Source organism: Kogia breviceps, chromosome 3, assembly GCF_026419965.1.
Source record: "Kogia breviceps isolate mKogBre1 chromosome 3, mKogBre1 haplotype 1, whole genome shotgun sequence".
In the NCBI taxonomy this organism is placed as follows: Eukaryota; Metazoa; Chordata; class Mammalia; order Artiodactyla; family Physeteridae; genus Kogia; species Kogia breviceps.
The window spans coordinates 105,295,836-105,321,545 of NC_081312.1; the positions used below are offsets into that span (position 1 = coordinate 105,295,836).

Genomic DNA, 25,710 nt, shown 5'->3' on the forward strand with positions numbered 1-25,710 from the left:
GTAAATTTATTTATTTTTGGCTGCTTTGATTCTTCATTGCTGCGTGCGGGCTTTCTCTAGTTGCATTGAGCGGGGGCTACTCTTCGTTGTGGTGCGCGTGCTTCTCATTGTGGTGGTTTCTCTTGTTGCAGAGCATGAGCTCTAGGCATGTGGGCTTCAGTAGTTGTGGCACGCAGGCTCAGTAGTTGTGGCTCATGGGCTTAGTTGCTGCGCGGCATGTGGGATCTTCCCAGACCAGGGCTTGTACCCGTGTCCCCTGCATTGGCAGGCGGATTCTTAACCACTACACCACCAGAGAAGTCCCAATAATCATACAATTACTTACTAAACTATAAGTGCAAAAGGTGCCATGAAAGAATTAAGGGGAAAAAGGAGGGAATGCGGTCATTGCCACTGAATTGCATACTTAAAAATTATTAAAATGGAAAATGTTTAATTTCTTAAAGTCTGACTCGAAGGTTTGCAAAGTCTTCCTTGGGAAAAGTAACATTTAAGCTGAGACGTGAAAGAGGAGTAGGAGTTGGTAGGAAAAGATCTTTCTAAGAAAAGGGCATAGCATGTGCAAAGGCCCTGAGGTGGGAAGGAGCTTGCAGTGTTTGAGAAACTAAAAGACCAGTCAGCACAGGACAGAGGATGTGGTAGTATATTATAAGTACCACAGGAAGGCAAGGCCAAGAGTCCCAGGATAAAGGGCAAGGCACATCCCAGAAGTCAGAATCCCTGGGGCAAAGTAACCCTCGGTGTAGACCTCTTTTTTTTTTTTTTAAACAATTATTTATTTATTTATTTTATTTGGCGGCATTGGGTCTTAGCTGTGGCATACAGGATCTTCTCTGTGGCACACGGGATCTTTTGTAGCGACTCCTCGTTGCAGTGCGCAGGCTTCTCTCTAGTTGTGGTGCTGAGTGCGCGAGCTCAGTCGTTGTGGTGCGTGTGCTCTTTAGCTGTGGTGGGCTGTCTCCGGAGTGTGTGGGCAGGCTTCTCTCTAGTTGTGGCACACGGGCTCCAGAGCACATGGGCTCCAGAGCACATGGGCTCAGTAGTTGCGGCACCTGGGCTTAGTTGCCCCGTGGCATGTGGGAACTTAGTTCCCCAACCAGGAATAGAACCCACATCCCCTGCATTGGAAGGTGGATTCTTAACCACTGGACCACCAGGGAAGTCCTGGTCCTAGACATCTGAATATAGGTCTGGATGCTTTCAGGATGCAGGTGAGCCCAGGCCAGCACTGAGTTCCTGCAGAGGCTGTAGAGTCACTGGCTGGGGTCAGTAGAGCCTAAGCTGGCCTGGGGTCAGAAAGCTGGGCCGGAAGCTGACTCACTCTGTCCCTAGGCAAGTCCCTGAATGGTAGACTCTCAGGCCAGTGGGGGTTTTTTAGGTCACTGAGTCTAACCCACTCTGTCACAACATTCACATATTGTCAACCTACCCTGACTTGAATACCTCCAGGGATGAGGAACTCACTACTTATCTCTTTGTCCTGCAAAAGACATGGGCAGTGGTAGTGGGAGAAAGTCCTATATCACTCTGAGTTCTATGAGTGCCCCCTGGGTTCTGGCTCTAGTCCTCCTCCCCAGGCAGCCCTGGCTCCTTGCAAAGGAGCCTGTGAGGAACATTTAAAGTCAGGGCTGGGAAGGTGCTTTGGAAACTGCAAAGGTCGCACCATGTGAAGGACATCTAGGACCTAGCTTGGACTCTAGCCCCAAGCAGCTGTAAAATAAGATTTTACATCTGCAAAATATAATAGGTTGTGTGTAAGCAAAATTTTCATATAGTGAAATGTAAAGATATGAGTATAATTTGATGACTTTTGACAAAAAGTATATACCCCTGTAATCAACAACTCAGTAGAAATATAGAACATTTTCATCAGCCCAGAATGTCCTCTCTGCTCCCTTCTAGTCAACTCTCACCCCCATTTGTCCTTAAGCAAACCAGTTTTGAACAGCCACTGTTTTCTGTCTGTTCTTGAACATCATATAAATGGAATCACACAGTATGTACTTTTCTATGTCTGGCTACTTTCACTTATCATGATGTTTGCACGATTCCTCCATGTTGTGAAGTGTTTCAGTAGTTCATTCTTTTGTACTGTTGAGTAGAATGCCGCCATGTGGCTAGACAACAATTTGTTTGTCCATTCTCCTGTTGAGGGCATTTGAGTTGTCTCCAGTTTGGGGATTTTATTAATAAAGCTGCTATGAACTTTCTTGTATAAGGTTTTTTGTGGATACATATATTCATTTCCTTGGAGAAGACCCTAGAAATACAACTGTTGTATCAGAAGATAGGTATATGTTTAAAGAAGCCACCAGAAGTTTTCCAAAGTGGTCATGCCATCACGGAGAGCAGTTTCTCTTGCTCCAAATCTTTGTCAACACTGAATATTGTTAGTCTTTTTAATTTTAGCTATTCTGGTGGGCGAATAGTGGTATCTCACTGTGGTTTTAATTTCCCTGATAATGATGTTGAGCTTATTTTCATGTGCTTATTGGCCATTTCTATATCTTCTTTTGTGAAGTGTCTATCCAGATCTTTAGACCATTTTATAATTGTGTTCTTAATCCTTTTATTACTGATCTGCAGAGATTTCTCTGTATATTCTGGATATCAGTCCCTAAGTAGATATTTGTATGGAAAATATTATCTCCCAGTTTGTGGCTTATCTTCATTTCCTTAATGTTGTCTTTTGATGAGGAAACATCTTTTTATTTGATAAATCTAATTTATCTAAGTATTTCTTTTATGGTTAGTGCTTTTGCATCCTCTCTAAGAAATCTTGGCCTGTACTAAGTCATAAAGATACTTTTTTCTATGTGTTCTACTAAAAGCTTTAGCCTCTACATTTAGGCCTATGATTCATCTCAAATTAATATTTCCTTTTTTCCCACATTTTTATCCAGTTTTTCAAGTGCCATTTGTTGAAAATGATTTTTTTTCAGTATTAAATTGCTGTGGCTCCTTTGTTTAAAAAAAAAAAGTCAACTGTCCATATGTATGGGCCTATTTCTGGATTTCCTTCCATTGAACTATTTTTCTATATTTATGTCAACACACACTGTCTCCATTACTATAGCTTTATATTAAGTCTTGAATCAGGTAGTGTTGGTCCTCCAACTTTGTTCGTTTTTTTTTTTTTTTTTCAAGATTGTTTTGGCTATCCTGGGTGTAGTAGGCAGCCTCTAAGATGCTCCTCAATGATTCTTACCTTCTGGATTCTTGTGTAATCCCCTACCCTTGAATGTGGGCCAACATAGTAACTCATTTCTAAGAAGTAGAATATGGCAAAAGTGATGGAATTTCACTTCAGAGATTTGGTTACAAAAAGACCATGATTTCATTTTTACTGCCCTCCCTCATTTTCTTACTTGCTTGCTCTGAGGGAGAGGCCCAGGTGGCACGGGCCTGAGGGAACCCTCTGGTCAACAACCAGTAAGGATTTGAGACCCTCAGCCCAGCAACCTGCAAGGAACTTAATTCTGCCAACAACCCCATGAGTGAGCTTGGAAGCAGATTCTCTCCCAGTTGAACCTTCAGATGAGAACACAGCCCTGGCTGACAGTTTGATGATAACATCACAAGAGATTTTGAGCTAGAGGCACTCAGTTAAGCCACACCTAGATGTCTAACCCACAGAAACTGTAAGATAATAAATGCTTGTTTTTTAAGTCACTACGTTTTTGGGATACTTGTTATGGAATAATAGGTTACTAACACAATAGCTCCTTTGTATTTCCATGCAAAATTTAGAATTATCTTGTCAGTCAAAACAAAAAAGACTGCTGGAATTTTGACTGATAATGAACTGAATCTATATTTCAAGTTGGGGAGAATATCCTGATCAATGAACATGGTATGTATTTCCATTTACTTAGGTCTTTGATTTCTCTCAACTATGATCTGTAGTTTTCAGTTGTAGATGTCTTACACATTTTTGCCTATATTTGTTCCTAAGAACTATATGGGTTTTGATACTATGTAAATTGTATTTTTTTTTTTTTTTTTTTTTTTTTTTGCGGTACGCGGGCCTCTCACTGTCGTGGCCTCTCCCGTTGCAGAGCACAGGCTCCGGACGCACAGGCTCAGCGGCCATGGCTCACGGGCCCAGCCGCTCCGCGGCATGTGGGATCTTCCCGGACCAGGGCACGAACCTGTGTCCCCCGCATCGGCAGGCGGATGCTCAACCACTGCGCCACCAGGGAAGCCCTGTAAATTGTATTTTAAGTTAATTTTTTAATCATTTGTTATTTATATAAAAATACAATTGATTTTTAAAAAATTGACCTTGTATCCTGTGATATTACTAAATTTATTAGTTCTAGTGTTTCTTTTTATAGATCCCCTAGGATATTTTTATATATACAATTTTGTTATCTATTTTTTTTTTTTTTTTTTTTTTTTTGCGGTACGCGGGCCTCTCACTGCTGTGGCCTCTCCCGTTGCGGAGCACAGGCTCCGGATGCGCAGGCTCAGTGGCCATTGCTCACGGGCCCAGCCGCTCCGCGGCACGTGGGACCTTCCCGGACCGGGGCACGAACCCATGTCCCCTGCATCAGCAGGCGGATTCTCAACCACTGCGCCACCAGGGAAGCCCTGTTATCTATTTTAAAAGATAGTTTTACTTCTTTTACTTCCAATCATTTTGCCTTTTATTTTTTTTTTTTGCCTTATGGCACAGGCTAGGACCTCCAATATAATGTTGAATAGAGGTAGTAAGAGTGGGCATCCTTGTCTTGTTTCTAATATATTTAGCATTTCCACTGATCTTCATTCCTTCTTGTAGATCCATGTTTTCATCTGGTGTAATTCCTATCAGCCCGAATAAATCCCTATAGCATTTCTTGTAGTGAAAGTGTCCTAGTTAATCTCTTGCTGCTTAACAAATCACTCAAAACTGTGGTGCCTCAAACCAACAACAATCATTTATTATCTCTCATGGTTTCTATGGGTCAGTAATTCAGGAGCAACTTAGTTCAGTGGTTCTGGCTCAGGGTCTCTCATGAGGTTACAGCTAAGATGTCAGCCAGGGTAATACTCATCTGGAATTGGAAGACCCTCTTTCAAGCTCACTTATAAGGTCGTTGGTAGACCTCTGTTCCTCATTGGCTGTGTTAGTTTCCTGTTGCCACTTTAACAAATTACCACAAGCTTGGTGGTTTAAGACAGAAATTTATTCTTTCACAGTTCTGGAGGCCAGAAGTCTGAAATCAGTTACACAGGGCTAAAATCAAGGTGTCAGCAGGGCTGTGCTCCCTCCAGAGGCTCTAGGAGAGAATCCATTCTTGTCCTCTTCCATCTCCTGGAGGCTACCCGCATCCAACCTTGGCTTGTGGTCGCACCACTCCAATCTCTGCCTCTGTGGTCACATTGCCTTCTTGTCTGTGTGTGTGTCAAATCTCCCTCTGCCTCCCTCATGTAAGGATACAAGTGAGTGCATTTAATGCCTACCTGGATAATCCAGGATAATGTCCCTGTCTCAAGATCCTTAATTTAATCACATCTTCAAAATTCTTTTTTAGGGGGTGGGGAGGGGAGGCACGTAAAGGCATGTAAGGTAATATTCAGTTTCCAGAGATTAGGAGATGAATATTTGCGGGGGAGTGGGGCATTTTTCAACTTACTACATTAGTGTTGCCCAGAGACTATAGTTTTGCCAGTGGACCTCTCTATAGGCTGCTTAAGTGTCTTCTTGACATAACAGCTGGTGGCTGGGCCCAGGGCCATCTCAAAGTCTTCTTTACTCAGATTTCTGATGCCTGAGGTGGTAAGGCTCAATAAGCTGGGATTGGGAACAGCTGGGAAGCCTCAGTATCTCTCTCTATATATTTCTATGTAGCTTCTTCACATGGTCTCCTTCATGGTGGCTTCAAGGTAGCCAGATTTCTGACATGGTGGGTCAGGGATCCAAAAAGTGTGTATCCTGAGAGAGTCCGGTGAAAACCGTATCACCTTTTATGATCTAGTCTTGGAAATTACATAGTATCACTTCTACTACATTGTATTTGTTAGAAGCTGGTCATTAAGGCCATCCCATATTCAAGGAGAAGAGAACAAAACTCAGCCTACTGATGGGAATAGTGTAAAGAATTTGCAGACACGATTTCAAGCCATCACAGAAGTGCGCTGGTAAAAAATCCTCCCATCCTGCATTTAAATGAAATGTCATTATTTCACTTTGTTTTTAATTGAAATATAGTTGATTTACAATGTTGTGTTAGTTTCAGGTGTCCAGCAAAATGATTCAGTCATATATATATATATATATATATATATATATATATATATAAAAGAATATATAGATAGATAGTTTGTTTTAGATTTTTTAGATTAGAGGTTATTGTCAGAAATTGAGTATAGTTCCCTGTGCTATGCAGTAGGTCCTTGTTGGTTATCCATTTTATATTTGCTTTCATTTTAAAGATTTTTTTTTTTTTTTTTTTTTTTTTTCCGGTACGCGGGCCTCTCACTGTTGTGGCCTCTCCCACTGCGGAGCACAGGCTCCGGACGTGCAGGCTCAGCGGCCGTGGCTCACGGGCCCAGCCGCTCCACGGCATGTGGGATCTTCCCGGGCCGGGGCACGAACCCGTGTCCCCTGCATCGGCAGGCGGACTCTCAACCACTGCGCCACCAGGGAAGCCCTTAAAGATGTTTTTTGAAAGATATTTGATGTTGTCTCACAGGTAACTGAGGCTCTGTTCATTTTTTAAAATATAACAGCTTTATTGAGATATATATTACATGCCATAAAATTTACCCATTTAAAGTATAAAATCCAGTGGTTTTTAGTATATTCCCAGAGTTGTGCAAACATCACCACAGTCCATTTTATTTTATTATTATTTTTTTGTGGCTGTGCTGTGAGGCATGTGGGATCTTATTTCCCTGACCAGGAATGAACCGGTGTCCCTTGCAGTGGAAGCACGGAGTCTTAATCACTGGACCACCAGGGAATTCCCCACAGTCCATTTAAAAATATTTTCATTACACCAAAAGAAACCCTAGACCCATTAACAGTCACTCTCCATTTCCCCTCAAGCCTCCAGCCCTAGGCAACCACTAATCTGCTTTTTGTCTCTATAGATTTGCTTATTCTAGACCTCTCACTTAAATGAATTGATATAATATATCGTCTATTGTGAATGGCTTCTTTCACTTAGCATGATATTTTCATGATTCATCCGTGTCATATCATGTATCAGTACTTCATTCCTTTTATGGCCAAATAATGTTCCAATGTATGGACATGCCACATTTTGTTTACCCAGTCATCAGTTGATGGACATTTGAGTTTTCATTTTCTGGCTATTATGAATAATGCTCCAATGAACATTTATGTACACGTTTTTGTATGCACATATGTTTTAATTTCTTTTGGGTATAAAGCTAGAAGTGGAATTGTTTGGTCATATAATAACTCTATGTATAACCTTTTGAGGAAATAGACTGTTTCCCAAAGCAGCTGCATTACCACCAGCAGTGTACAAGAGTTCCAATTTCTCCACATCCTCACCAACACTGTTAGTGTCTGTATTTTATAAACAGCCATTCCAGTGGGTATGAAGTGTTATCTCATTCTGGTTTTGATTTGCATTTCCTGATAGCTGATGATGTTGAACATCCTTTAATGTGCTTGTTGTCCATTTGTATATTTTCTTAGGGAAATGTCTATTCAAATCCTTGCCCAGTTTTAATTGGGTTATTTTTCTTTTTTCTTTCCTTTCTTGTTGTTGAATTGTTAGAGTTCTTTATATATTCTATACAGTTCTTTTATCAGATAAATGATTTGCAAATATTTCCTTCCATTCTGTGGGTTATCTTTTCACCTTCTTGATGATGTCCTTTGAAGCACAAAGAGGTTTAATCTTGATGTAGTCCAATTTATCTGTTTTTGTTTTGTTGCTTGTACTTTTGGTGTCATAGCTAAGAAGGCTTTACGTAACTGAAGTCCACCTCCGTGCTTTCGTTCCCTAGGGTATGGGTTCCACCCCTGGTCAGGCAACTAAAATCCCACAAGCCATGTGGCGTGGCCAAGAAAAACCCAAAAAACAAAAAAATAACAACTTAAGTCCACATAGATTTTCTTCTAATATTTTTACAGTTTAAGCTCTTACATTTTGGTCTTTGATACATTTTGAGTTAATTTTTTGTGTATGGTATGAGAAAAGGGTTCAACTTTATTTTTTTGCATGTGGATATTGAGTTGTCCCAGCACCATTTGTTGATTTGTAGCATTTGTTGAAAAGTATACTTTCCGCATTGAATTGTCATGGCATCCTTGTTGAAAATCAATTGACTGGGGCTTCCCTGGTGGTGCAGCGGTTGAGAGTCCGCCTGCCGATGCAGGGGACACGGGTTTGTGCCCTGGTCCGGGAAGATCCCACATGCCGCGGAGCGGCTGGGCCTGTGAGCCATGGCCACTGAGCCTGTGCGTCCGGAGCCTGTGCTCTGCAACGGGAGAGGCCACAACAGTGAGAGGCCCGTGTACCACAAAAAAAAAAAAAAAAAAAAGAAAAGAAAAGAAAATCAATTGACTGTAAATGTGAAGGTGGATTTCTGAATTCTATTCCATTCATCTACATGTCTATCCTATGCCAGTATCACTTTGTCCTGATTACTGTAGTGTAGGTTTATAGTATGTTTTGAAATCAAGAAGTGTGGTCCTCCAACTTCGGTCTTTTTCAAGATTGTTTCATCTATCCTGGGTCTTTGGAAGTTTCATAGTAATTTTAGACCAGTTTGTTAATTTCTGCCAAAATGCCAGCTAGGATTTTGATAGAGATTATGTTGACCGATAGATCAATTTGGCTATCTTTTTTTAAAAAAGTTTTTTTTTTAATTTATTTATTTTATTTATTTATCCCTGGCTGTGTTGGGTCTTCATTGCTGTGCATGGGCCTTTTCCAGTTGCGGTGAACGGGGGCTACTCTTCATTCCAGTGAATGAGCCTCTCATTGCGGTGTCTTCTCGTTGTTGCAGAGCACTGTCTCTAGGCATGTAGGCTTCAGTAGTTGTGGCGCGTGGGCTCAGTAGTTGTGGTTCGCGGGCTCTAGAGCACAGGCTCAGTAGTTGTGGTGCACGGGCTTAGCTGCTTCGCGGCATGTGGGATCCTCCCGGACCAGAGCTCAAACCCACGTCCCCTGCATTGGCAGGCAGATTCCCAACAACTGCACCACCAGGGAATACCCAATTTGGCTATCTTAACAATATTATTATTGCCATCTTAACAATATTAAGTCTCTTGATCTTGAGATGCCTTTGCATTTGCTTAGCTCTTTGTTAATTTCTTTCAACAATGTTTCATTCTGTTCAATTAAAAAATCATTTTTCTCTCTAGTATTTGGATTAAATAATTTCTGTTATTCTGTCTTCATGTGTATGAACTTTTTTGAGGGGGTGGGTAGTTTCCAATCTGCTGTTAAGTTCATCTGGTGAATTTTTCATTTCAGGGATTGTACTTTTCTTATACTTTCTATTTTTATGTTGCGATTCTCCATCTCTTCATCAGTTATCATTTTTTCTTTAAATTATCAAACATGTGTTAGTAGCGTTTTAAAGTCTTTGTATATTTATTCTAACATCTGTGTCATACCTGAGTATGTTTCTATTGGCTGTTTTTTTCCCCTTGATTTTGGCTCACATTTCCTGCCTTTTAAGATGTCTGATAATTTTTTGTTATATGTTGGATACTGTGATGATATGTCAGGAGTATGCTGATTTGAAGAATTTAAAAATGCATGTGCATTAAACTAGTGTCTCAGCCACAATGCTCTGCCTTTCTGAGTCAGTTGCTCCTAAGAAAACCCATGTTGCTGAAGTGTGTGGAGAGGGATAAGGAGCTTCAGAGAGCCTCACCCAATTTTAGGCAGAGCATATGGTGGTTCAGAACACAAAATCTGGAATCAGATTGCCTGGATTTGAATCCCAACTATTCCAATTATAAGCTGTATAACCTTCAGCAAGTTACTTCATCTCTTTGCCCTTCCATTTCCAATTAGATGGGGGATTCTAATTTAGTACCTACCCTATAAGATTGTTGAGATAAGTAAATGAGTTAACACATATAACGCAATTGGAACAGCACCTGGCACATAGTAATTGCTCAGTAAATGTTAGTTCTCACTTTTAAAAAAGTAAAACCATGTTCCCTTAAAAGACCAGGCTCCCACAGCTCTGTGCCTCCACCTCATGACCCCCTTGCCTGCCGTGCTCACAGATACCTCTCCTGTATACAGGCCATGTATGTGCCTCTCTCCTTCACCCTCCTCTTTAGACTGTGGGCTCCTCTAGGACAAGGACCAAGTCTGGGAGCCAACATTCATATGCTGCAGGGATATGACACCCCTATTGGTAGAAGTCTAACTCCCAGCTTTGCCCCCAACCTGACACCATGAAGTTCCTCTGGCCGAGGAATGGGCAGTATTCTTCCTTCCCCTCATCTCCTTAGTAGTAACATGGAAAACCACCTATCATCAGAGCTGGGACTTAGAGACTATCCCTTCCACCCCTTCATTTTATAGATGGAGTAACTGAAGTCCTAACAGGAGAAGTGTGCCCAAAGTCAAACTCGTGGTACTTCAAATAAAAATGGCAAGTGATGGGAGATGGCAATTTTCTAGGAGTCTTTGCTTTGTGTTGGAATTATGTCAACTCCAAGCTTCATACCGCTCTCCCAATGATGATTCAAAACACCAGTTGACAGTTATCTGTGTCTGTCATCAATACAACATAAGAACATTGTTTGATGGTTTAAACCTTGCCTATACACAAAATTTTTCAAAATTTTGGAGGAGGGGTGTAAAGAAGGGTCTAATGATGAATGATTGGAAGCCGGGGTTTAGAGGACCATGGGATGGCCACCTTTCTACACCTCCCACCCTTTTGCCCCTGCCCCATCCACTCGAATCACCTAGTAGACCTGAGACTATTGAGGTATAGCCTGTTGGTTAAGAGCATAAGCACTGAAGCCCACTTGCGCAAATTTGCATCCTACTCTGCTAACTGAAAGACCTTGAGCAAGTTACATAATCTCCTTGTACTTCAGTTTCCTCATCTGTAAAGTGGGGATAGTGATAGGAATTACCTTATGGGGCTGTAGCAAGGATTAAATGTGTTAATATATGTGTGAGGTGCACAGAACATTGCCTGGCGCACAGTTAGTGCCGCATACCTGTTAGCTATTAGCCATTACTATCGTTATTCTTGCCTTGTTTCCCCCCGGCTCCTCAGGCCTGGGAGCCTAGTAACACCCAACCTCGTAGCCTTGTCTCTGCCTGGTGCAGCAGAATTCCAGCTCAGGCCCCCAAATCACCAATCATAGACAGAAAACTGGAAGGTCCTCTGTCTGTGACTTATCTGAGGAAACTGAGTCCCAGAGAGGACCAGGGACTTGCCCAAGTTTACCCAACTAAGGCAGAACCTGGGCTAGAATCCAGATGTCCCATGCCCAGGGCTCTGTCTTGGGCATGACCAGACTCCTTCCAGGCTTTGCAGGGGAGCCCAGTGTGACCGTGCAGACTGTGATTATCTAGACAGGGTTAAACACCGAGCCACTGCCAATTGGGTTAGAAGTCAGCTGGCTGGCAGGTCGGCCCCACCACCATGGATGGTGAGAGCCAAGGTGAAGCTGGGTCTAGCCTTTGGCCTCTCAGCAAACACTCTGCTGTTGGGCCCTTAGACTGGGAGCTCGGTCACAGTCAAGGGCCCCTGAGTGCCTGCCCCAAATATGTTCCTTCTTGTGGATCTGGGGGGATATGTTTTAGACCACCCTTGCCCCGTCCTCACCGTTTTCAAGAGACCAAAAGATCTCTGCATTGGCCAAGGTGCCCCTGTGAGCTGGGGGACCAAGGCCGGGGACAGTCCACAGCCTGAGTCTATGACCAGGGTCCTGTATCCTTTTCTGTCTGCACCAGCCTCCCCTGCTGCACCATTGCCTTGGACGCTTGCCCTCTGCCTCTCACAAAATAAACCTTCACCCCTATCCAACTTTCTCCCTTTAATTTCGCTGTACCCCCTACCCCAGCCTGGGTCTGGTGACCCCACAGTGACCTTGAATGCATCTTTGTTTATTGACTGTCAAGCCCATCATCTCCAAGCCTTCGAGGCAGGGGCCAGGCTCACTGGGCTCACCTCTGCCCCCAGGCCCCCTGCAATGTCTGCAGAGGAGGCACTCAGTCAATAATCATAGTAGGAAGGAGGAGCCTCGGGGAGCCGTCAGTCATGGGGCAGGGAGAGATCATTTCCAGCTCTGAGAATATGGGCTTAAGATTTTTAGCTCATGGTAGACAATTATGTTTTAAAAAGTAACACCCAGACTCTCAACGTTAAGTGCTCTGGGATGGGCTCAGCCAGGGCAGCTCCAGGAAGAAACATGAGAGTTGGGGGTCTGTCCCAGAGAGCTTCCGGGAGGAGGAAGGGTCTGAAGAACAGTTGGAAGCTTCTGCCAGGGGGAGGCAACCTTGTGGCTTTTGAGATGGGATAGAAAGGGAAGATGACACATTTCCCAAGCCCTCCTGCCTATAATAAGCCCATTTGCCCAGCCTCCTCATCAGTTTGGGAACTCTACATCCAGAGTGGCTGTCGAGCTGCCCGGGCGGGGCTGAGAGATCTGGGCACGTGTTCCTGTTAGCCCTCCGAAGTGAGGACGTTTCTCCTGCCATGCCCACCCACATCGACCCCCAGGGCCAACTCCAATCATCAACAGCAATGCTCTGTCCCCACTAGGAAAGCGGGAGGAGGAGAAGAGGGGCAGCCCGTATTCTCTTCAGGACAGAGGAGGAGTTCCCATTCCCTTCTGGGGTTCACTGGGTTGGTTGTTAATATAGCGTGGGCTTCCCAAGCCCCCTGGGTGCCCTGAAACTGCAAGAGAGCATCTGGAAACATTGATGGCGGGGCAAGGGGAGGGCTTCCAGCAGTTTCTCAAGGGCTCATAACTCATGGGAGGCTCAGGACCAACACCCCGGACCCAAATTGTCAGGATGCCCTGAGGTAGCAGTGGGCAAGGATCACTGGGGAAAAAGGCCATTAAGAAACTGGAATTTGGGACTTTCCTGGTGGTCCAATGGTTAAGACTCCACGTTTCCAATGCAAGGGGCACAGGTTCAATCCCTGGTTGTGGAACTAAGATCTCATGTGCCACGCAGTGCAGCCAAAAAACAAACAAAGAAACTGGAATTTGAAAGGGCAGAATTCTCTTGAAGTTGGTGTGCTGGTAGTGACATGCCAGCTTAGTGTAGCAATCTGGAAGTCATCTGCCATCTGACTGGGTGGAGGGCCTTGGAATAACTCCTGCCCCATCCTGCCGCTATGCCCTGACCCTTAGCCTTCAAAATAGGACTTACGTTCCCCCTAACACCCAGTGGGACTGCCTCCATTTTTTTACTTCCTCCAATCCCCACTCACCCCAAGGCAGTTGGCAGGTAAAAACTAAGGTGGGGAGGTAACTCTGGGGTGATGTGAGTGGGAGGCATAACGGCACAGTGGTTGGGAGGGGGGTTTCTAGAGAGCATGGCCCAGGTTTTAGAAGATGCAGGTTTATTGCCACAAACCTGAGAGTCTCTGGAATGAGGTGCAAGTGGAGGGGCATTTGAGGACAGAGGGCAACGTGCAGAGATATTGTTACCATGGAAGAGGGGCTTGCCAGAGGCAATGTGAGATGGAGCTATTGGCTGAATTTTATGATGCAAGTAATGGTTAGATCTAGCTTATGTGGTGTCCTGGTTTCAGGGCCAGTTATGGAGACCTGGATTTCAAATGCCATCTCTGCCTCTTGCTGGGTGTGTGACACTGAACAAGTCTAAAACTCTCTGGGCCTCTGTCACCTCACCTGCAAAATGGGACTATTACTACATTCCATATTAGGTTGTTGGGAGAATGCAAAGAGCTAACGCACATAAAGCACTTGGCACAATACGTGTGTTTAGTAAAGAAAAGTTAAAAAAAAAAAAAAGGTCAAACCTCCTACCCAGCCCCTGGGGCCCAGGGCTGGCTCCAGGTGGAGGGCACAGTGGCAGGAACAGTGTCCTCGTGTGTCTCTACCAAGGATGACAGCCGACACACCCACCTGCACTGGAGTCTAGATCCCTCCCCTGCCTCCCACCCTCTTTATGTAAGCCTCACGGGTGAGCAGCTAGGACCTGCACCAGATGGGTCAGAGGTATCTGGGGCCACACCTCACCCACAGGCCTAAGGCAGGATGGGGCAGGTCCCCACTGACGCCCAGCTCCACTGCATCATCACCTGGAACCAGGGGACCCGGCAGCGCTGGCTCCCATACCCATGATGCTTTAGCTGAAGGAGCACAGGGGATGTTGAGCTCTGTGCCTGCCAGCCCCAAGGAGGAAGGTGAGCTCCCTGCAGCAGCCAGACCCTCTCGGCAGGCAGTCCTCTCTACCTTGGTGGGGGTCTTCCGGCTGGGAGTCAGGAATCACAAGAGAGATTTCAGGGGGACTGATCTTTGAGGTGAGACAGGCAGGTCGTGCAGACTAAAGAGCAGTGGGGGGCGTGAGGTCCACCGTGCAGGGAAATGGGGAAGCCAGGGGGAAGCAGCACTGCAGACTAGGTCACTGCTTTGAGAGCTCCAGCCTGTGCAGAGGGACCGGCCTGTGTGGCCAGGACCGTGGGGTTTGGAGGAGGCACTGCTCCTCTCCCTACCTGGGTTTTTTAGGATTTGGGAAAGTATTTGGGCAATGCCCCCCATTGAAAACATCCTGTGGTGTATAGGAGTAGGGTTCTCCCTTTGCCCCCAGAGCAGAGAGAGGTAAGTACCAGAACAAGAAACTGGGGGTGTGGGGCAGGGCGGTTGCCAATAGTGGGCAGGAGTCTTTGCAAAGCAGGAGGACCGAGAATTTGATGTATTTGCTCATCCTGGTGACCGATTGGCCCTGGGGACTGGAGAGCCGGAGCCCGAAGGCAGCCACCTCCTGCAATGCTGCATTGTTCCTGATGCGATCAGAGCATGTGGGCTTAGGATGCGGTAAATTGCAGTCAGGTACGGAGGCCAGGAGCCAGTCAGTCATGTCCAGGAAGGAGGGCAGGTGCCCCCTAGCCCAGCCAGGCTACGAGGTGACTCACACTGTGTCTCTATTGCAGGATGGTTTTGTGGTGCTGGACCTCTCTGGGGCTGATGCGGCTCTCCCGGGGAATGCTGGGACAAGCTCTCTGAGGTTCTCGCTCTCTCCCCGGTGAGCTCGCACAGTGTAGCCACCCCTCAGGGACCATGCCAGAGGCATTCCCGCTCAGGTCTGCCAGCTCCACCCTGAGAACCATGTAAGGAACAAGGATCCCACCCTCTTCCCACCTCCCGGCCCCCACGCTGCCTCCCAGGGAGAGTACCCAGGCTTGGCAGGGTGCCTGGACCCCCAGACTTGGATTGGGACTTTTCACCCTACTTAGTCGCCATCCTAATCTCACCAAAGAATTTCCTCCTACTTATTCCCCAAAAGATCCATGGGAGTTCACCAGTAAGGATGAGAAGCACTTTACATGTATCCTCTTATCCTCACAACAGCCATAGGATTTAGGCAGAAAACCTAGGCTCAGAGAGGTACAGTGACTAGCCCAAGGTCATACGGCAAGTAGTTTCAAGAAAGCATTTATTGAACACCTACTGCACACAGAGCAGGGGGTTGATTGGGAAGAAAGAGCCACAGAAATAAAGAGGAGATGGATCCCCATCCATGAGGGTTTCACATGGAAAACGAAGGCTCCCCTTGAATTACATGTCACACACATAGTGACAACTTGGGAACAATTAGATCCAACCAACATTTACTGAGCTCCAACTGTATGCCAGAGAGTACTTAGGGACAGAGGTCAGGGTTGAATCAGACATGACCCCTACTCTCAAGGAGCTTCCCAAGCCACATGTGGCCTTCAAAGCCCAAACCTGAGTGTTTGAGGGCTACAAGGGTGAGAGGTGTTGGAGATAATCTGGGAGGACTTCCTGGAAGAGCTGAAGGAAGCTTTTGGCAGGCTGTGTCTTTAAATGGTTCCCATCAGCTCTTCTGCCAAGATTGGAGGAGAAAGGAGAGCCAGTTCAGAGAAAGGAGAGTGCAGGCTCTCCCAGACTCCTCTGCCTGCCCCACACACCTCACAATATGTCTGCTCATACATGCCCTTCAAGTGTTTCCTTGCTCCCTGTGCTACTGGGCAGCTGCTGAAGAAGTTTTTGCTTCTATGAAAGTGAGTAAGGCAAGATGCTCATAGTGTGTGTGTGTGTGTGTGTGTGTGTGTGCGCACGTGCGCGTGCGTGGAGTGTGAGTTGGGGTTGAGAGCAATTCCCGTCCTCACCAGGGATACTTTTTGGATCTTCTTCTTCCTCCTAGGAATGAGTAAAGCAGAGGCAAGTCAGCCTCCTTGGGCCGTTCTCCCACCATTACTTCATTCTGCTGCTTAGGAACTTCCGCCTCTGGGACTGAGCCAAGTTCTGGAGTGCTGTATTCCAGGAGGAGTCTAAGATTCCAGAATGACAGGGATACTGTGTTAATCACCTTTGACAGGCTCATTGTGTTGACTATAGTAGTCGTACCTCACTTGCTGGGGTCATTTACCAGCCACTTGTACCTTCTGGAACAGCAGCAAGAATTAGAACGGGCCCAAAATGCTTTTGAGGAGTCAAAACTGAAGAGATTGATCCCCAGATCTCTTTGCTTTGAGGAAGACATTATAAATTCCACTTTGGAAGCCATCTCCTCTGAGTTAACTAACAATTCTAACAAGCTTGGATATTTTATTTCTTAGTCTGCTACCAAAAAACCCTGTAAAGTAGGAGGGAGGTGAGCTGCTAGAGGCCAGCACAATGACAGTGGCAAGAAGTGACCATTAGTAATGCAAGTGAGGATTAAAAACTAAAGACAACCACGGCCAACAAAGACGTGTGAGGCAGCAGCCACCTTAGGAAGGGGCAGATGGCCCTCGACGCGATGCAGTTTCGCTCATTTTCGTGTTACAAGCCAGACCTGTAGAGTCTGTTACTAGTATGACCTTGAGTGAAATGAGCAGGAAAAAGTTATAGGGAGGTCCAGCAAATTCTGTTTCAGATGATGGACAAGGATACCCTCCCCCTAAGGGGACTAAATCTTGAAGGTTCAAACCAAGAGGAAGAGCATACTTTACTCATTTGGATAATTAGGTGGGGTTTTTTAATTAATTAATTTATTTTATTTTTGGCTGCGTTGGGTCTTTGTTGCTGCGCGGTCTTTCTCTAGTTGCGGCGAGCGGGGGCTACTCTTCGCTGTGGTACGCGGGCTTCTCATTGCGGTGACTTCTCTTGTTGCGGAACATGGGCTCTAGGCATGCGGGCTTCAGTCATTGTGGCACGTGCGCACAGTAGTTGTGGCTCACGGCTCTAGAGCACAGACTCAGTAGTTGTGGCACACGGACTTAGTTGCTCTGCAGCATGTGGGATCTTCCCCGATCAGGGCTCGAACCCGTGTCCCCTGCATTGGCAGGCGGATTCTTAACCACTGCACCACCAGGGAAACCCGTTTAGCTATTTTAAAACCAGAGCCAGTTTACGCAAATTTTATTAGGTGGCAGAAATGCTGCCTGTACCTTTTGATGGTGAGGATTTAAAAACAGGCTTGTTTGTGAGCAAGCAGTTAGGATGGTGGGAGATTACAGCCAGTGATCACCTCTGCTAATTTGGGGGTGGCTGCCTGCAGCTGGTGATTTCAAAAGCTGATTGGCTTTAAGCACTGTGTTTACCCTGTGGGCAGCCCTATCTTTTGAGGACAGGAGCCGAGATAGAGCATGGACGTTACACCAAGTTCACAGTCCTCCCCCGGACTCTCAGTGTGAGACCCTCGGCCTAGTTATGTGCGTGTCCCCCCATTTGCCCTGTAATTGTCTGAGCCCAGAGTGCAGGAGCCATTTGATAACATTATAGTCTTCTTTGTCCCAAGGTGGAGGCAGCTTTTGCTCAACAATCCAAGAGAGTAATGGCAGTAACCAATGATCCAAAGTCAGCAGGACAAGTCCCATGGTGTTCAGAACCCTCTGTTTCCCTCTGCCTGGCACAGCAGGCCTCACCCCAGAAGCATGCTTTGTCATCTTTTCAGTCCTTCCGGCAGCCTCCCTGGAGCAGGTCACCATAGCAACAGAAGGGCTGCTTCAGCCCTGTGGCCCAGCCTTGTTCACAAAGTTCCCAAGAAGGGGACCAGCTTGGCACCCCACTCATCCCCCTCCTCCTCACTGCCCTCCCTTCATAACTTCATGATGTCTTTTGCTTTAAAAACCTATCTCAGGTTCTTAAACAGACTGCCACCAGGTGGGCCTGAATGTGTTTGCAAACTTAATTTGAACCTGCCGTACCAGCAAGGAGTAAGGACAAATGTGAGAAATAGGTAACTGAGCAAGCTGCCTGGGGACTAGGTAGAGATGGGACCAGCCCCACCCTGACAGACAGGTGGGATTCCTTGGAGCCAGGGTCCTGCCCTCAGGGCTGCCAAGACCAGCTGCACAGGTTGCACACTGCACAACTCCAGTAGGCTCTGTTTACATACCCGATGACTATGAAAGGTGTCCCCGGAGTTGAGTAATCCTGCTTGACCCTGAGGTGTATACTGAACCCCATCTGCTCATCCACCCAGGAGATTGAGGTCTGGCCAGTTGAACCCTGAGGAGGAATCATATCAAGGAGCAGTGAGGCTGAGTTGATAATGGAGGCCCAGTAACCCCGTGGGCTGTGTTGACCAGAAGAAGAGATTCATTGTCCAGAGTCGCCAAGCCTGGGAGGAAAGGGGGATCTAGGCCAGGAGTGAAGATAGATGGCAAGAGCCCCAGATTTCCCTGGTCCCATGCCTGTTCTGTCCATCAGGGAATGGACATAGGGCACACTCACAGACACCGTTGCAGTGGAGAGGGCCTCACTTGGGGGCCTGCTTAGGACTTGTGAGAGCTGTAGGAGTGTCCTCAGCTCCACTCTGAGTTTCTAAGCATGGCTATTCCCAAAGCCTGAGAGCTGGTGGGAGTGGAGAGAAAGGGGGTGGGGGCACCTCCCAACCCTCAAAGTTTTCATGCCACTGGAGTGGTGCTCAGAATCCTCCAGTGCCAGACCCCAAGCCTTTCTTTGTCCAGGTGGGGACACTTGAGCCCAGAGAGAGGCAAGCATTTGCCCAGAGTCTCACAGCAAATTAGAGCAGAGCAGGACTTGATTTTTCTTTCTACTGAGTCCTTAGAACCTGAAGGGGGAGGGTGGCATGGGGGTGAGGTTAGCTCCTGAAACTACTAAGGTCTTGTCCCCTGACTCATCCGGGCGGCAGAGATGCCAGCGTCACCCCCGGGGCTGCTGAGACGTGTTCTGGGCCATCATCGGGACCCCGGGCCAGTCTGTCACCTTCTAACAATTGTTTTCCCCCTCCCCTGCCAGCTCCCTGACTGACGGGCACACACTCTCCAAAGAGCCCCTAAGCCATGCTCTCAAGCTCTCGTCCCCAGCGAAGGTGAAAGATGCCCAGTTGAATTCTCCAGGTGAGCCAGGTGGGAGGCTGCTGGGCAGAGCAGGGTGGTCCAGGGCAGGGATGGAGCTGTGCTTGGGTGTGCTGGAGGGGGTTGACGGGACACTAACGAAGCAAGCCAGGGGACCCACGCAGGACAGAACTTTGGGGGACAGGGCAGGCGGAAATCCTGCTGATCTCCATGCCCACAGGGACCCCACCACGCCCCTACCCTCTTTGCCACCATCAGGGCCAAGCCTGATGGAAGGAAGCGGGAAGAAGTTTTTTTCTTCAAGAAGTTTGGGAAGGAGAGAGGTTAGAGGTAGAAAGACAGCTGGGGCCTCATCCAGGGCAAGCCGTCGATACCCAGGATCTCGGCTCGGGGTTGCTGAAGGATGGGAGGAGGCCTGGATAAGCAAGGCCTTCGAGAGTCCAAGTGGGTTGACTGGGCCCAGGGGCAGGCTGGCCAGCCCGAGCTGGCAGAGTTGTTTCTGGAAGCTTGGGAGGCCACATGCTCTTTTAAGGACGTTCACTTCCAGATAGGCAGAGTTATCATTTACCCTGACGAGTCATCAAAATGATAATAACACAGCTTTTGTTCATTTTTATCGGCTGTACAACAATATTGTAGCAACAACAGACGTTTAAAAAAAATGCAAGGTATTGGTGCCTGGCACAGAGGGTCGCTGCCTCCCGGGTTCAGTGCTGTGCTTGGGATGGTACATTGTTGCCGTTTTGTCACTGGTCCGTGTCACCTCTCACGGGGGAAGAGCTTCCTCTGAGCTGAGGTGCTGGTTTTCTCAGTTGTGATTTGCCCAACTTCACGCTCCTCAGAGAAGCCAGGTGGTGATCCTGAGGCCACTCCCGCTCCCTTGGGTGTTTGGGTGGGAGCTGGTCGGGACTGTTGAACTGCTTGAGTATTTTGTAGAATGTTCTTCAATGTGGGTCCATCCGGGGTCTTCCTCGTGGCTAGACAGGGATTGTGGATGTAGGGTAGTGGGTTGTAGCATTCGAAGTGGGACTAGCTGGGGAGTCCAGTTCCAAGGGTCCCCAAATGGGGCAATAAAGAGGACAGTGAAGGGGGAGAGGACTGGGGCCTTTGTTCCGAAGACTCTTCCCTCCGAGTTTCTTCTGACTTGGCTTTCCCGGTCAGAGGACAGGCCTCATGTGAGGGCAGGAACAGAGTCGGGACCTCTCTGCTCTGTCACAAGCACTGTCGTGGGCTGGAGGGCGAAAAGCTGGGCCAAGGTCACCGTGCCCATGGTCTGTGAGGAAGCTGAGACGTAAAATAACAAGGGGAGACACCAGACCAGGGCTTCAGATACCCTGCTCCCCAGGCTGCCTGGTCCCTTGGAGACCAAACGCCAATCCCCTCACAGCGGCAGCGCTCGCTGCTGCCATTGGACAAGCTGCCGCTCTCCCAGGCTGGGTGTCTTGGGGTGGCCTTGGTAGGGATCTGGTCTGAGGTGTGCACTTTCCTGGAGTGGACTCTGCCTCTCTGCTCTTCCTCAGAGATGAAGAGGGACCTGGACCAAGGAAAGGATTGACCGATTTCTGAGGGGAAGGGTTTGAAAGGCACCGAGAGAGCCCGGGAGAAGGGGCCAGCTGGGCCCAGGCAACTGCCACACTCTCTTCCTGAGAGCCAGGGCAGCTCAGTGACTTGCTGTGTTGCTACGTCACCTCTGGCAGGTCCCATCAGCTTGCTCAGGATTTCTTTCCTTGGACTGGATAATTCCTTCTCTGCAGCGCTCAAAGAGCAGCTGTCAACACCCGGGGACTGTGCACAGCAAAGCCCTGGAGTTCAGAAGTCCTGACTGTGAGTGATGGCGTTGGTGTTTTGCAACTCAAGGGGCAGGAAGGGAGCCAATGTGGAGCAAGTTCAGTGTCCCATGGAGCATTCCGTGTCGGGAGTGTTTCCAAGGAGGAACAAGTAATCCGAGCCCCTTGGGCCTCAGATGCTTAATCTTAGTTAGCATCTGGCAGCCCTGCAGCAGTAGGGCACAGAGAATAGACAGGTTTCAAACAAGCAGGTAGGGAGTCCCAGAGAGGGACGCATCAGAGAGGACTGGCAGCCAGGGGCCAGGCAAGGGCCGAGGGTGGGAAGGGGGGCACCAACTTTAAAGGAGGGGTGGGGAAGGAGTAGACAACTGTAGGGGAGGCAGCAGGGCCATTCTGGTTTATCAGGACTTTGGGAACCTGGTAGGGACAGCCAGGCTGGGGGCGAACCTGGACTCTCCATCCTCTGCGCAGGGCTAGGCTGCTGGGGATACTGAGATGGACAGTATCCTGCCCTCAGAGAACTCCTAGTCTGAGGGCAGACAGGCTCTGGGTGAAGGGCACACAGAGGCTGAGGAAGGAAGGCCTGCTACCTGGGAACTGGGTGATCAGGGTGCTTCCTGGATGAGGAGGACCTCTAGCTGGCCTCAGACGTTTAAGCTCCCTCTGGGCCTGAGCTGAGTGGTCGGTCTGCCCTTGGGAGTTTAGCATCTAGGGCTGGGGATAAGAGGAAGGGGACAATCTGAGAGGCGTTGAGGAGGCTTCTCAGCACCATTGCCCAGGGCAGTGCCAAGCAGACCTCATTGGCTCCCACAAGCCTGCCCTGTGGGTCACACTCCTCCCAACCCCAACTCTTGTAGCCTCCAGGGTTTTGAAGGGCGGAGGGGGAAGCTCTGGAATGCAGCTGCAGTAAGATCCAGATTCACCACGGCTTGAGTGCCCACTGTGTGCTGGCCTGGCCCTGGGGCTTATTGCCACGATTCCCCAGCAGCTCCAAGAGTCCCGGCTCCAGACTCTGTATGGGAGAGGATATTGGAGCAGCCACCTGTGGGGAGGGACCTCGAAGCTGCCATTTCCATAAAATTGAGAAAAGGCAACTATCTGTACCAAAGACTGTTTGGGGAGGAAGGCTTCAGCGGATTACAAGAGGGGTTAACTCGTTCTTCCCCACACATCTGCCACCTTAATAAGAGCAACTTTTACCGAACATTTACAGGATGCTAGGCTCTGTGCTCAGGGATAAACTTTGATCTTTCATCTTCTCTTCATGGCAGCAGTGGGGTAGGCACTTTTCTCATTCTCATGTGGTAGGGCAAACCAAGCTCAGAGAAGTTCAGTGAGTTCCTCAGAATGACGCAGCTAGTAAGATGTGGAAGTCTTAACCGGCACACTGCCTCTTTGGGCCCGTTTATGTGTGGTCCCCTCCCCTCCTGCATGCCCTGGCCAGCCCCTGCCTCCTAACTGCAGAGCTGCAGTCCCTCTGGAGAGCTCTTAGAGGCTTGCCTGCAGGAATCAGAGTTCACCTGGGTCTCCTTGAGTTCCCAAGAAGCTGGAGGGTCCTCAAGCTCTGGTCCCCATGCTGGGCTCTGAGCTGCCCAGATGGCTGTTCTCCCGGGGACAGCTCCACTGAGTTGGGCCACAGAGCAGCTGGGATCTGACCTCCACACAAAGGCAGCCTTGTGCTGGGCCTAGACATACATTTTTTTCTAGCCCTTTCTGGGTTAAGCATGAAGCCCAGCTGGATCAAGGCAACGTCAAGATCACAGGGAAGAGGAGGGGATCCAAGGGAAGCAGCTGCCGGGGATGGGGCTGGTGGAGGTGCTGGCCAGGCCTGGCCCCTACACTCACTCACCCTAGGAAACTCTCACACCTACTGGGGAGTTTTGAGCTGGAGGTCAGGAGGCTGGATGCTCAGCCCAGCTTGTTCACCAGGCCTCCCTCCCTCTGTCCCACGCTCCTACCCTTTCCCAAATGTTTCAAGGGCATATGCGTGGTGTTTCGGCTGGAAGGAGACAGGTACTACCCTTGTCCTCAGGGACCTCAGAGCCTGCAGCTGGGGGGCAGGGAGGGGCCCTGGGGACAGTGTGAGGCAGAGGATCGCTGTCATTTCAGCTTCTGGTGGGAGTGGGGGTAGGGGAAGGTAGGAAGGACTTCCCAGAGGTCAGAGGAAATGGGAACAGGTGGTAATCTCAGCCCCGCCAGCTGAAAAAAGCAGAGCCTCTGGGGATCCTTGTAAAAACTCTTCCCTAATCGAAATGTCCAGTTCTGTCAAGCCACAGGTGTGCCAAGGGCTGGACAAACTGTTCTGGCCCAGGCAGGCCTTGACCCTAATCTCTCATCGTGTCCTGAAGCCACAGTGGCCTCTTCCCCTCATATATCCCCAGAGTGCCTGGCATGGGGCTAAGCAGGTTCCAAAGACCCTTAGCAAAGGGTCCCTGTATGAAGAGGGACCCCCCTGATGCTCGTCCCAGACAGGCCTTTGCAGCAGGGGCTGCAGGATGCCGTGCCCTGAAGAGAGACATCTGTCCTGGCCCTAGAACCACATTTACCCAGGATCAGTGTCTCCCTCCTTCTGCTTAATCAGCTGCATTCCGAGGCCGTTCCCACAGGCTGCAGAAAACACTCTGGGCTTCTCCTCTCTGCTCTCATGTTTCTCCCTTTCCCAGCTAATTGAGAGTGACTTCCTCTGCTGTTCAGGAGCCTTTATTCCAGAGCCCCAGAGAACACAGCTCCCTGCCTGCCTCACCACTCCCAGCATAATGGGCGATTGTAAGACACAGGCTGGGGTCAGGCCAAGACGAGGTGGGGCAACATGAGAGAGAGAGGGAGAGGAGAGAGAGGCAGGACAATGTGCAAGCGGGGCCTTGGGAAAGCCCACCCCCAGCACTCAGCGGACATTCTCTGGGTGTGTGCTTGAGGCTGTTGGCTGCAGGCTGCCTGCTAGCTGGGTTCTCTATAGATCTAACCATCTGATGCCTTTCGGAATCAGGTCTGGTTTGGATCTTGGGTGCCTTGCTGGGTGATTGGGACCTTGATTGGGTCCTGGGCATGTTTTGGCTGTTATTGCAGCAGTGAGATGGCTGGGCATGGGATAGACCTATGCCCCTGTTGAGTTTCGAGGTGAGGGGTTGGGGACAAATTTAAGGGTCTGGCAACCCATCCTGTTTCTTACATCTCTGCTATCCTCCAAGGAATCACCTGCAGGTAGGCAGGCTGAAAGGTACCACAGCAGCCCTGGACCCACTCGTGATGCCTCTCTCCTGCTCAGTTCTGAGCAGCCTACTTTGTGGCACAGGGTCAGGGGACTCAGGTACCACTCTCCTCTTCCTCCAACACCATCCCCAAAGGAATAGACCATGGACCCCCGAGCCTAAACCTCATTCACTGACTAGCCCCCTAGCCACTGGATGCAAGGCAGCTGCCAGTCAGAGGTCTTGTCCTAGTCAGTCCCAGCTCTGCCCCTAACTTGCTGTGACCTTGGCCATTCCTTCCCCCTCTGAGACTCAGTTTCTTCTCCCTCTGATGGTACTATGTGTAGGAGTGCCCTGCCTCCACTGCTCAAGGATGCCCTACCCCCCCACCGCTCCCCCACCACTGAGGTCTCAGTCTATATCTGTGATGGGCATCACATGTTTAGTTTTATTTTTTCTTTTGGCAAACATTTATTGCAAGTCCAGTCCTTGCATCAGAAGTTCAGAGTCTAGTCAGAAAGGACGGAGAGAGATTTCTTGAGCACCCACCATGTGCTAAGCTTTTTAACAATATTACTTTGATGCAGATCTTTTTAGTTTTCTCTCTGCATTTTTATATTCACTTTTGTTTGTTCCCTTTTTTTCTATTGAGGGTATACTCTGGACATCTCCTGTGTCATTAAATATTTTTTAAATACTATTTTGATGACTGCCTATGAATCCATGATACGGCTGTACCCTAATGAATTTATCATGTACCCCTATTGGACACTGGGTTTTTTCCAATGATTTTGTTAATAGAAACAGAGCTGCTAAGATATCCATCTCCCTGTTCTCACTCTATGTGTCTCTGATTGTTTCCCATGGGTACTTTCTAGAAGTGTGATTGCTGCGTCAGAATTTAGTACATTTTTAAGCCCTTTGATATTTATTGCTAAATTACTCCCAGGAAAGTCATACCAATTCACACTTCCAAATGGCACAGCACCCTTGCCAACAGTGGGTGTTGTCTGTTTGTCTAATTACATCTTTGCTACTTCATGTTCTTTGATTTTAGGAGAAACCCAGGTAGGTAGGTAGGTAGGTAGGAAGGTACGTAAGTAGGTAGGTAGGTAGGTGGATAGGTGAGTTCAGATGGCTTTAGTTGATGGAGGTTATCATGAGGACAGGCAGGGAAGAAAGGACGCTTGGAAAGTGTCCAGTGGGGATGGGAAGAAATAGACCTCTGTGGTTCCCCACTCTGGTGACAACCACTGTTGCTCAAACCCAGCCCCTCTCTGCCCCACTGCCACTGCCTGATTCTCTCTGCT

At 48.2% G+C, this 25,710-nt stretch overlaps 1 protein-coding gene across 1 annotated transcript in view; it reads left to right on the forward strand.

Annotated features, from left to right (window-relative positions):
* Positions 1-25,710, forward strand: part of ACSBG1 (acyl-CoA synthetase bubblegum family member 1) — a 48,967-nt gene that overhangs the window by 3,428 nt on the left and 19,829 nt on the right. Inside the window, exon 2 of the mRNA XM_059058153.2 lies at positions 19,367-19,467. Within this exon, the coding sequence (XP_058914136.1) occupies positions 19,367-19,467 (101 nt within the window). The remainder of the gene's footprint in view (positions 1-19,366; positions 19,468-25,710) is intronic.